The following is a 12,118-nucleotide window of genomic DNA, read 5'->3' as shown; positions in this document are numbered from 1 at the left end:
TGCCTCCTTTTTCTCCACATTTCCTTGATCGGCATAAACAATTACTGTTCTGTGAGCTGATTTCCTCTTTCTGTTGCAAATGAGGGGCAAGTCCATGAAAGCCACATAACTTGCACTCATGCTAATTCAGTCATGCCCTGATGCTAAAGGATCTTTTGGTGAGTGAGCTTTCTCCCTAATGAAGCAAGTCCTCCTTCCTCAGCCTCATTCTCAGCTACACATGCTTTGGGAAAGCTTAAGGAAAGTAGAAAAGAAAACAAGTTAGAGGAAAGGGGAGGGGAAGAAAGGTGTTTAAATGTTAAATCATAAGACCTCCCTTCTTAGAAGAGATCAAATAAGACAACAGTGGAAGAACAGGTTCTGAAATGAAATGCTACTGCTTTGTGGGACTACTGAATTAATTTGGCTTTGTCTTGTCAACTGCAAGCAATGGCAGAATGCCAATTTTCTTTTCAGGTGGTTGTCACAAGTATTTGCTGATGTTTCTGAATTTACTTTGATCAAAGGTGGTCAAAATTGCTTTAACATCTTAGAGCTACCTCAAATAAAAATGTATTTAAAATCTTATCTTAAAAAAAATAAATAAAGATAGTTAGCCTGTAACTGTTCTTCAGCCTGTATTTTCTGTATTTATAATAAGCTACTCAGCAACTGAAAGATTTTTACTGATAGCATCTAAGCAGGGTTCTTTTTAGAACATATGACTAATGATAATTAACTGCTATATAAATAAATGAATCTGAAAAGCACCCCACTGTTACCTTTTTTTTGAGAAAATAACAGCCATCACTCGTATTCTTCATACAGTAAGGAAGAAAAAATTTTATCAACAGGAGTATGAACTGTCCACAGCACTTATACCTACAAAGCCATTCTTCCCTATTTACCTCTCCAGAATCTATTTTGGAAGGACTGAGCAGCACAAACCTGTTTTTCTAGGTGCAAATAACTGTTGAATTTATGTTCTATGAGAAGGGGAGGTTAATCTTGTTCCAACTGAGGACAGAAGAATCTTAAATGTTTTTTTTCTGGGCTGCCTTGCACCCATTGACTGAGTTGAGAACTTTGGGCATCAATTAAAATAATGTATTAAATATTTAGATTTAAATGCTCCATTGAAAACAACGTAAACCTAGACCCTACAGGGTGAAATCATCCATAATTCTGTTTTTAAAACTTATCTCCACCTAGAAATCAGTGCAATCAGAAGGAACTTCTTTTAGAAACTACCCTATAGAATTCAAGTAATTTTGGTTGACCTCATGAGTTTAATTACCCACGCTTTTTTTATTTACTCAATAGCCATTAGCAAGTCTTGGTGATCTTTACGTGCGAACCATGGGGTGAGACCCAGCATAAATTTAGGTGAAAGAAAATGCATTCTTTCCTGTTCTGCAACTAGCACTGAAACAAAAATATCAACCATACAATTTCCCAAGAGATTTTTTTCCAAAAACATGTCATGGTAGTCTATTCTTCTTCCTCCATTGTGGAGAAAGCACTTGCCCTTAACACCTCCATGCAGTTTACAAGAATCAATGTTCCAGTTAACTCTCGCCAATGTTTTGTTACTGGGTTTTTCATTTTATCCAATGCTGATTGCAGATCTTGTAAGACATCCCTGTAACTGTCTCCATAATGGGCACTCCATGTGTAGAGAAAGTCATATGCAGGTTTCCACATCATCTGAGAACAAAGGGGAAGAAAAAAAGAGTTTAGTTGCAGAAACTGAATTATGAAAAAAAAAAAAAAAAAAAAAAAAAGCAAGGTATATCTTTCCAGTGGTAGAAAAGCCATTGAAAAGAAAAAAAGAAAATAAGTGATCCCTAGCCACACTGACATGCTTTATCATAAAAGACGTGTTGATATAAAAACTCCGGTAACCTTATGCACTTCATTTCTATGAAACTCTCAAATTCTTAAAGGAGTATTTAATAGGAAGATAAATTCTTCATTCAAATTATTATCACAAAGCAGAAATATATCTCTGTCTGAAAGTATCATTCAAAGAACAGGGATGTAAGGAAAAAACTTTTCCCCTTAGACATTTTTGCAACTTATACATCAAACAGCACCTTTCTTATTTAGAGACTGGCTGCACTTTTGATGGTTAATGCTTCCCTTTGTCTCATTAACGAACATCTCACTGTCCCCCTACTTAGCCTGGAAAATTTAAATGTGCTTCTTATCTTTACAAAAATATTTTCCTGAAGATGATCTATTGACAAAATCCCAAACATTCCAAAAGCAGGAGAGTCGCAAGCTTTTATAATTAATTTCTTTTTTTAAATCAGGACATGCAATTTAAAAAGTGTTCTGCAAGAAACAAACTGAATGAAAGGACAAGTTATCAGTGCTCCTTGTTTTAAACTATGATATGTTTATTTTAGGCCAAACAAATACGAAGCAGATCCTTAGCAGGGGTAATTTTTCATTGGTCTAGTGACATTAATTTAGCCATAGCATCATGATTCAGGTACCAAGCTGGACTTGCATCTTTCAGAGTGCTGATGTCCAGAGTAAGTTTGCTCTGTTTACAAACAAAAAGATTGTTGTTGCCAACTGCTTTTTTCCAAAATAAACTTGTGCTCTCCACTTTCTGGTTTCCCATTCCTCATTGGCAACAAAGATTTTACAAAGAGCAATTGAGTTAGTAATTGTAGGGATGATACACAAAGGCACAAATAAACTCATCACTTTCCTCAAAGGTACTAGCATTTGGTGTTTTAAGAGAAACACACTTATGCATAGTGATAAAAGCCTATGGAGTGATGTGTGCGTATTTATACATTTACAGAAGCGATCGGGAAGTCTTTAAATTCTAGAAGGTTTTTTAATGTTTCTTTCCCTTTTAGTGGAATTGCAGTTTTCATGGCTCTGAAGGATAATTCAGAAGGAAATTGGTTACTTCCTCAAGATAATCCTATGAATTTACAAATGACACACAACATAAAGCTTTACTTCCTCAATTTAAACTTTATTTACTTGATCCCTTGAGGAACTAAGTAGGAGAAGAATTTCTTTACTCATAGTTCTGAACTTTTCTCCATATATGGGCTACGAACTCCCAACTTACCCTGAGTTTGACTCTAGTGTAATTTCTGTTAACATCTCCCTCAATTTCTGCTGCCTTTCTCTTTGCAAATGGAAAACCTCATCACACTCATATCCCCAGTAGTATATTTCACAGTCTGATTAGTCTGGTTTCTGCCTTTAGTTTAATCTCTAAAGAAGTGCCTATGCTTTCAGTGAAGTTTCTTGTTTTAGGTCTACAGGAGGTTAGAGTATCATTGTTCACCAAAAAGGAATGGTGCCTACTTCTCATTTTAAGGAAGTCTAACTTAAGTCATATCCATAAGGTTAAGAAAGAAAGAAACGTAATTTAGTGGTAGATGGAAAGGAGAGTGATGAGTTCTTTTCCTTTATTGGACAGGTTATATTGAAAAAGAAGTTTGTAATATAATACTGTAAATACTAGCTATTACAATATATTTTAATGAAATAAAGCAGCTCACTGCTGTCATATTTATGCTGAGAACAGAAAGTTTCTCTATTCCTATTTCTAGCTTGATAACCAAGGTAGCCAAAGAGAGAAGCTGGGATTTCCTGATATTCTGCTGCTGGCTATGCCTTTTCACTGCCTCTTGCTTCCTTTCCTTATATTGCAGCTGGACCTAGCTACTTGAAGTACTGGGGTACAGCCTTGAATCTTCACAACTGTATGAAAAGACAACGAGTATGAAAAGATGTTATGCTTTGACTTATGCTGAAGGTCAGTCTGACACTGTGCAATCAGAGGATTGGCTGAAATATGCCTAAAATAAAACCCTGTTTCCCTCTACTTTGCCACAGCTGATTTTTTTTCCTCTGGGACAAAGGAAAGAAGATGAAAAGGGAGGTGGCAGGGTGGGAGAAAATCAAAAGCTTTATAAACTGGTCATCGGTGATGCATGATTAACTCAGCAGTAATGTACATGCCCGTCACATTGAACTAAGACTGCAAATTAGACTTCTAAGGCAGGTTCTTCCCTGAAACAACATACTTTAAGGCAATGGTTGAACTGAATTGCATTTGACATTCCTGAATTATATCAAAGTAGATTTTCAGACAAAATATTAAATCACTGCAGCATGCTGGGCAAGTCTCATCTCAGCTGCGTGCATGAGTTTTCCCTCTGGTCCCACTGCCTCTGCTGAGTAGCTAATAATTATACCTACATCCTCTGTAAAGTTATTTGGAATTTACTGATGAAAAGCACTTCAAAATCTAGCACCAATTGTATGTACCTCAAGTTGCCTTTGTGATCATCTGGGAGGAGATTTCTCCCACTAAGAAAAATACTAAATTTAAAAGCAGAAACATTTTTCAACTATTCAATCCTCTTGATAGTAGAACAGTCCTTGATGGGTAACGAATTAGATAGTGTTTTCAGATATACTCCTCAATAATCAGAGTTTATTACTCCCCCATCTTTTCTTGATTTCCCATTTTCACACCACCAACTGTTATTGATGAGAAAGTTTTTCCATTAGAAAATCTCAGGCTGGGCTAAGATGGTTTTAATCAGAGATTTTCATACCTGATAAGTAAATGTGATGATCAGCAATCATTCTGAAAGTAGTCAAACTAATGCTAACCTTGTATCTATGCTGGAGGCATCTTCACAAGGGTATGAATTTACACCGTATTAGTTTTACAGCCTTGCTGAACAATATACACAAAAGTTTACAAATGGAATGTAGCTCCCTCTTTGTAGAGGTTCACTTCACCAGAGCACTAAGAAGCCCAGACATCAGAAGAAGGCCCTGAAATTCAGTAGAAAGTTCTGAGATATAAGGTTAAATTCAGAGGACAGTAAGGACACTGAGTGTTTATGTGATATATCAGTGCTAGAAACCTGGTGTGCTTTGAACTCACAGCTGTGTGGTCAAGAACCGTTATAAAGCTCACATGAAACCAATAAATTCCCCATGGGCCCATCCTAATCCTTGAGAAACAACATAAAAGCAGAGCAAATTTCTCATCTTTGATTGTTGAATATTCTCTTAAAAATTAAACCATAGTCTATGATTGTAATTTTTATGATTAATTTGGCAGCACTGTCTTCTGGGAGCAGACACTGTCACCGAATGGCAGAGAATGTTGTAGGGGGTTTATCATAAAAATAACATTAAAAACTCTTTAAAATAAAAGAAGAGCATGTAAGAGGCAGAAAATGGCATTCAGGGGAATAGACTCACTTAAAACAAAGTATATATATATATAAATATACAAAAATACATATTAACTGTGTATATGTATAAATATTTATAGAAGCATATATATAAACTATATATTAAGTACATATATATAAAAATATATTAAAATAAATAGGTATAGTGGTGAAAAAGAGTTTTAATATTGTTTTAGTTCAGCTGTCTGTTAGCGAAGGAGAAAACATTTCCAAATATCATGGAAGCCAGTGGAGTCACATGTTGTTCAGGTCTATAATTCCTTCTGTAGAAGAGTATTGTCAGACAAAAACATCAATCTTAGTAAGTAAAACAATGATCTGAGAAGTTAGATAAGGCACTATCCAACAATAAAAAAACCCACAGACATAGAGTAGAAATGACAAGCATTCATATTCTGCTTTATTTTAGCATTTTAATAAGGTAATGCAAAACCAGCCAATAACATGGTGATTTTTTAATCAATAAAAGAGAGCAGTAGACTAGAGATTGGGTAGGGGCTAAGAATTTTATGACAAAAAAAAAAAGTAAGCAGGAAGGTGCATCCAGGCACAACTAACGTACCTTGAACAAATAAAATACACAAAATAGCTCAAAGAGAACAGCAAGATCAGAGGAGGAAGTTGTGTTTGCAAACAGCAATAATGGAGAGAATTTTCCAGGAAAATGCAGAACCCTGCAAGTACATTTGTAGAGTTTTAGTCAAATGCTGATGGGATAGGAAGGGCAGAGCATTCAAAGGGAATGAGAGGTGGTGGTTCATGGTTGGAGCAGAAATCTCTTGATAGCTATCACCAGGCAGATAAACTGAGATGAAAGACTCACTGGATTAAGACTGCTGAAAGAAGGATATGTTTGGCAGGGAACAGAAAGAATCAGCTACAGGGAATGAAAAAGGAAGAAAAAATTATACTGAAGAGTTGTGAACCTGTGAATGAGAAATAGCGATTCCTGTGGTATAGAGAGGTGAGAGAGAAGGAATTCAGGCTGGATCATGTGCATTACCTGCAGTAATCAGGGGACGATTGTACAGACAGAGGGAGAGAGAAGCCCGATTATAAGAGGTCAAGGCAGAAAATCCATCTTGAGCATCATTCAGCAAAGCTTATAAAAGAGAATATTCAGGGTAAAACCCAGTCTGGGACCTAAAAGTCATTGGCACAACTCTGTGGGAAACAGTGGACCTACCTGCATGCTTCAGTGTTAAAGAGGAGAGAAATGCTGAAAGCACCTTGGCTGCCCAGGCAAAGGCGTGCCAGGAGCACAGACTGGTCCTCAGCTCAGATATATGGACTAGGTCCCACCCTAATTGTTGTGACATGTCTGATGTTTCATGGATGCCATGGGTACCTCCCAGCACCTCGAATGGCACTCAAGATACAATTATGCACATAAATTGTTCCTTAGGTGTGTATGCACTAAAATACATCTGAGAGGACAACTTACTTGACTTCTATTGAAAAAATCATACTTCTATATAAGCAAGAGTGCTTTACAAAGAAGAATAAACTGCATGATCTACCTGAAAAACTATGAAATTTGCTATGGATTTGCTGTGCTCATCTAACAGGACAGAAGTGGAATTTGTGTCAGAGCTTCCAACCTCTAGTCATGCTACTAAAGCTACACAGTGACAAACATTACACGGACATAGAAAGAACAAGTGTTAACGTGGGAGACAAATTCCTTTCAGTGGAAAGAGCAAAAGCTGAACTGAAGGTGATTTGAAGTGGCTCCTAGAAGGACTGGATGGTTTTTCTCACTGTCTGAAATGACAGCACAGGTGTAAGATTGACAAGTGGACAGGACAATAAGAAGGGACTGAAAGTGGTGCTTGGGGTTGTTGCAAAGAGATGAGGTTCAAGATGGAGACCAGCACCTCCACAGCAAATTAATTAGGGACAATACCACTGAGCAGCCAGCCTCAAAGGAATATCTAAATTAATTGCAAGCAAAAGTTGGTGAGAATTCCTAGCATGCAAATTAAATAAGGAGGCCAAGCTGCAAAAAGGAAATACATGCACAAAGCAAGGAAAAAGAAAGGTTCCTGGCTGTGTTTATGTGGAGGAGCAAGTGTGTACACATCGTGACACCAGAGCCTTACCTCCAGGGCTACTGTGCCATTTTTCCCCTGGTGGGGTAGCTCATAAGCCTCAATTTGCTGCTTTGTGAGTCGGGCTAGCTTCTCTGCAAGTTCCCGCCAGTATTTTCCAAGCTTGACAGCTGAAGTCAAAATGATGGTGTCCTGGGTAAGACGTGCCACTAATCCTTGGCAATCAATTTTCAAAAGTGCCTGTAAAGATCATTTGCATTAGTGTTCCTTCACCAGTATTAATGAAGAGAGCATTATAATTTGCTTTTTTAACACTATTCTGCATTTCAAAGCAGATAGGAAGGCTTTCTGTCTATTTTATGTTCTTACAAGTATGTAACAATTTTTCTGACAAAAAGATGTTGCCAAAAGTTCAATAGGAAAACTGCCCACAGACTTAAGAAAAAATTAAGTTGGCATTGAGCTGCTTCAGCATCCCAGTGTCCCGTGGATCCTGCCAAGCTTACAGATCCTAAAGAGAAAACATGCTTTTCCAACAAAAAATATTTGGGACATCGAATTTAGCTTCTTAAAAGTATGACATAAAACTTAAAAATTAAGTTAGAGCACGATTATACTAAGGTGTGGTCCTTTGTCTGCTGCTTTTCTGGAAAATCATTATGTTAGCCAAGACCTTTAGATTTACTCCTCCCACAGAAGTGATAATTAGATGACCATTAAGCAGAACTCTGAGCATAAAACTCTCCCAATGCCAAATGATCTTTTAATAACAAGGAAATTAAAATGGTTCCAGGAGTGAAATCCTGAAACGTAGATATATTGAATTCTCCTTCCTTTCTTTGCTTGGATATGAGCTAATGAGAAAAATAGGTGTTGCTTTTTCTTCTCCTCAAATTAAAAGCAAAATGTTCTACTGAAAGTGTTGATGTTTTCAGTGAAAGATCAAGAACAAACTTGAGAAGTTTTCTTTGGGTTATGATACTGATTTGTAATCAAATATCAAGCATTTCTGCAGAAATCAGACATACGTGTGATCTAATTTTAAAACACTTTTCCTCATTGCAAAACAAAATCCTCATTGCAAAAAATAGAAGTTTTGGTAGGCAAAATGTTTGTCTAATGCAACTAGCCAGAAAATACTCAACGTGGATCACAAACTCTCTCATAGTAGTGCGCCTCTAGAAAGAAATACTGAAGTCACAGTAGTGAGAAGCAGACTATAGTGTACAGTACCAAATCCCTCTATACTTTAGCATAAAGTGGAGACAAAGTTGTTCAGTTTGCCTTTGTTCTGATAATCAGGAGTGCTATTGAACATAAAAACATAAAAACTGAAAGAAATTACCAGGAAATTGTACCGAAAAGTGACACGGATGATACCTAGCTTTAATTCTGTCTTTACAAAGACAGGGACCTGTATTGGCACTTTGAAGCTCAGAATCACATACATCTCAACAAAACGGGACATCTTGTTAATATACTTATGCTCACTTTTTGCTTTTTCATTGTATTCAATTAAAAGTTTGGATCATTTGCATCTTTAACTCCCCCCTCCCTTTTTCGTACAGAAACATGATAAGCTAAACTGTACTTTCTGCTTGCTCAGTTTTATTCCACAGTTTAATGCAGAATTTTAAATGGCCACTGTTACCAAAACTTTCTGAATCCTACTGAACTTGCTGTCAGCACTTTAAAGGGGATAGACTAGTTATGGGAAGTAAACCCTGTTCAGGTTTGAAATTCATAGTCAAAAGGCTTTAGATGAAAGGCTACAATGCGAATTTTTAAACACTCATTTTTATACTTTATTTTCATCTGAGAAATTTAAATGTCTTCTGTCCTGAAACAGACTGGTAGACTTTTCAGTCAGAGCCAAGAATAGTATTGAGTAATCATGAACTCCAAAGATCCATAACCAACTTAGGATGGTTAACAATGTAACCAATTACCCAGAAGCATTTAGAATAAAACCAAGTTTTGATTCGCATGTAACAGTACTGAATCACATTGATGTTGCCCAGTGCCTTACAAATAAGGCTCATGAAAATGTACTGAAATACTTGCAATACTGTCATTAGGTTGCTACAACATTGACTGTGCAGTTGTGATGTGGATAGAAAATGTTGCCTTCAACGTGTGGGTCAGGATTTCCTTGCTTTAAAACGATGAAACAAACTTAGACGTGCAAGATATTTAAATAATGGAGTTTCCACACCATAAGGTTGCTAAGTTCACAAAGGGAATGTCCATTGCTCAGGAAAGCAATTTGCCATGATGACTTCTATCACAAAAAAACAAAACTATTTCAGTCATGGCCATTTAAAAGCAAAAAAAAAGTTAACTCAGTAAACGTAGTAAATGAACAAGCCTCCTGAAAAATTTACAGAACACTGCTTAGAATTAATTCATTAAGGTATTATCTTTCATGAGAGTTTGGATGTATTTTCCATACATAGATATCTACAACTTTTAGTAATATGTTCAGGTTTGTAAAGATTCCCACGAGCGTGCAAGACCATGTTTTTCTGTTTGCATATTACTACTGAGTAGTTTCTTGACAATAAATTCCCTATAAACAAGTTAGTTCATTCAATACTTACAACAATGAGTTCATAAAGAAAAAGTCTTTTTTTTCTGTTGGCATGGCAGTCTTCCTTCATCCTCTTCACAACATGTGCAACTCTCTCTGATTCTTTATCAACATGTGCCTCATTAAAGTCATTTAAAGACATACATGAATATCCTAGCACCTCAGCCAAAGCTCTCCAGTCATAAACACTCTCTGATACTGTAGACAGAACTACTGCGTAGATGTAAGTCAGTTTTTTGAATGGCAATGCAATCTGTTCAACCAGATGCCTGGTTGTTATCTCACTATCATCAGTGTCCATTGCTTGTTCTTTGGAAATCACTTTTACATTTTTGCAATGTACAAGACCAATCTTTCTTCTGAGAACTCCTACATACCATTCTTTTATTTTAGTTTGTCCAATGGCTTTTACTTTATCTTCACCAAGAAGTGCTATTGTGTCCCCTTTAAAATATTCTAGCAAGTAGTCAATCTTATTTTGACGTAATACAGTTTTCAAAGCCACTCCGTAAGTATTAACACTCAAAGTTTTATCTTGAAATTTTGGATATTTAACTGTTGGTATTAAAAGCAAAGGTGCAGATTTGATTTCTTTGCGATTTTGTAAGTGCTTTGACCTACTGATCATTCCACTTAATTTTGGAGCTGGATCAGGGGTTGTAACGTGGAACTGTGTTACTTGGCTACTTTTTAAGACTTTAATCTGAACAAGAAAAACAAAGAAATGCATCTCCCTGCATCCAAGCATGGAAAACAGGAATTGTTGGTGGACCATTTCACCAGTTTTCAGCTCTTCCTCTTTAATGTCTTTGCTTCGGTCTTCCATCTTTACTTCAAAATCTGGATCACAGGATACCAAAGAAATGTTTAGGTCTTGTGGCTTGTCAAGAAGAAATGTATGTTTTCCCCATAGCTGAAACACAACAGGAGGCATGTTTTTCCCCTGCTTTTTAATATCACAAATTGTGAGTTTTCCTGGAATGTAGTTATGACCAAAAACTGTAAAAACTGCTGTAAAGGAAGGATGAATATATTTGGGACCATAAATTCCAACTGAGATAGTTTTATCAACATAGTCCCAGACGTTAGTTGCTGGAGGCTGGATTTTGTTTGCTTGTACGGCAATCACTAGATACTGCACATGACTTAGGTCTGTTAGCTTCGCTTGTATAGTATCTTGATAAGCATAGCAATTCTCTAACTTCTTAAAAGGCCCTTCTTTATTGAGACTATAAAAACACACAATATCACTCATAACTTGGCTGAGTGGATCATTCTTCACTTTAGCTGCAACTTTCACCTCTAGGAAAATGGCTTCCCTTGTGTTCAGATTGCTCAGTGTAAGTTCTATCAGAGGACTTACAGTGCTAGACAGCTCATTGTTAAACGATGATGGAGGGTTAAGAATAGCCTTTAAACCAATTTCTTGGAATTCCCCTGGTAATACATGACCCACAGGGACATGAATGTTGATATCTGAGTCAGGTAGCTGTACTGAACCCCCTTCATGATTCAGTTTACAAACTACATGAATGTCTGTAGCTTGAGTTTGAGCCCATCCAGGACTATGGCTCATGGCTTCTAAATCCAGGCAAGAGCGGGTGAGTTGTCGTTGACTCAACCAAGCCATCTTGTAGGCTTCACGGTCATTTTGAAGCCATGTCATGTCTGAAGCTATAGGTTTTTGAGGCGTTGTCTTACAAGGATTAAATCTTCGGGTATCAACAATATCCAGGAAGTCAGAGACACTCTTGGATCGTCCAGATCTTCTTGCTGAAGTCTTTCTTAGAAGACAATCAATATCTAGCTCATCACCTGAGGAAGCCAAAGAATCACTGTTGCTAGAAACTTTAGAGATCAAATAGGGTTTTCCTTTTAAGATTGAAATATATTTATTATTTTCATTTCTATTTGAAGCAGCTATGTCGTGTACAAAAGGGTTAGAGGCTGACAGTTCATTCCAGAAAGGGTTAGTCTTGGAAACAGCGTGGGCATGTTTGAATACATCAGACCAGTCAATATCCAAAGTTGATTTCCTTTCATTGACATCTGTTCAAAAGAAAAAACAAGCATTTTCTAAAGCACAGAGACTCCAGACATTCCATTAATTTCCAAATCATAGTCTGTGAAGCTAACAGTTGACAAAATTTATCTTCCTAAAATACATATAGATCATTTATATATTTCTCTATCAGGTTTTTAAAGAGTGTAAATATTGATTTCTAAGTAGCATTAAGAATCTT

General features: G+C 36.7%; 1 protein-coding gene across 1 annotated transcript in view; it reads right to left on the bottom strand.

Moving 5' to 3' along the window:
• Positions 1-1,463: 1,463 nt before the first annotated feature.
• Positions 1,464-12,118, bottom strand: part of MACC1 (MET transcriptional regulator MACC1) — a 35,246-nt gene continuing 24,591 nt past the window's right edge. The window contains exons 3-5 of the mRNA XM_054060370.1: positions 9,886-11,924; positions 7,337-7,525; positions 1,464-1,686 (exon numbers count right to left, since the gene is read on the bottom strand). Of these exons, the coding sequence (XP_053916345.1) occupies positions 1,471-1,686; positions 7,337-7,525; positions 9,886-11,924 (2,444 nt within the window). The 3' untranslated portion in view covers positions 1,464-1,470. The remainder of the gene's footprint in view (positions 1,687-7,336; positions 7,526-9,885; positions 11,925-12,118) is intronic.

Source organism: Cuculus canorus, chromosome 2 (genome assembly GCF_017976375.1).
Source record: "Cuculus canorus isolate bCucCan1 chromosome 2, bCucCan1.pri, whole genome shotgun sequence".
In the NCBI taxonomy this organism is placed as follows: Eukaryota; Metazoa; Chordata; class Aves; order Cuculiformes; family Cuculidae; genus Cuculus; species Cuculus canorus.
This window is presented reverse-complemented; position numbering and strand designations above follow the sequence as displayed.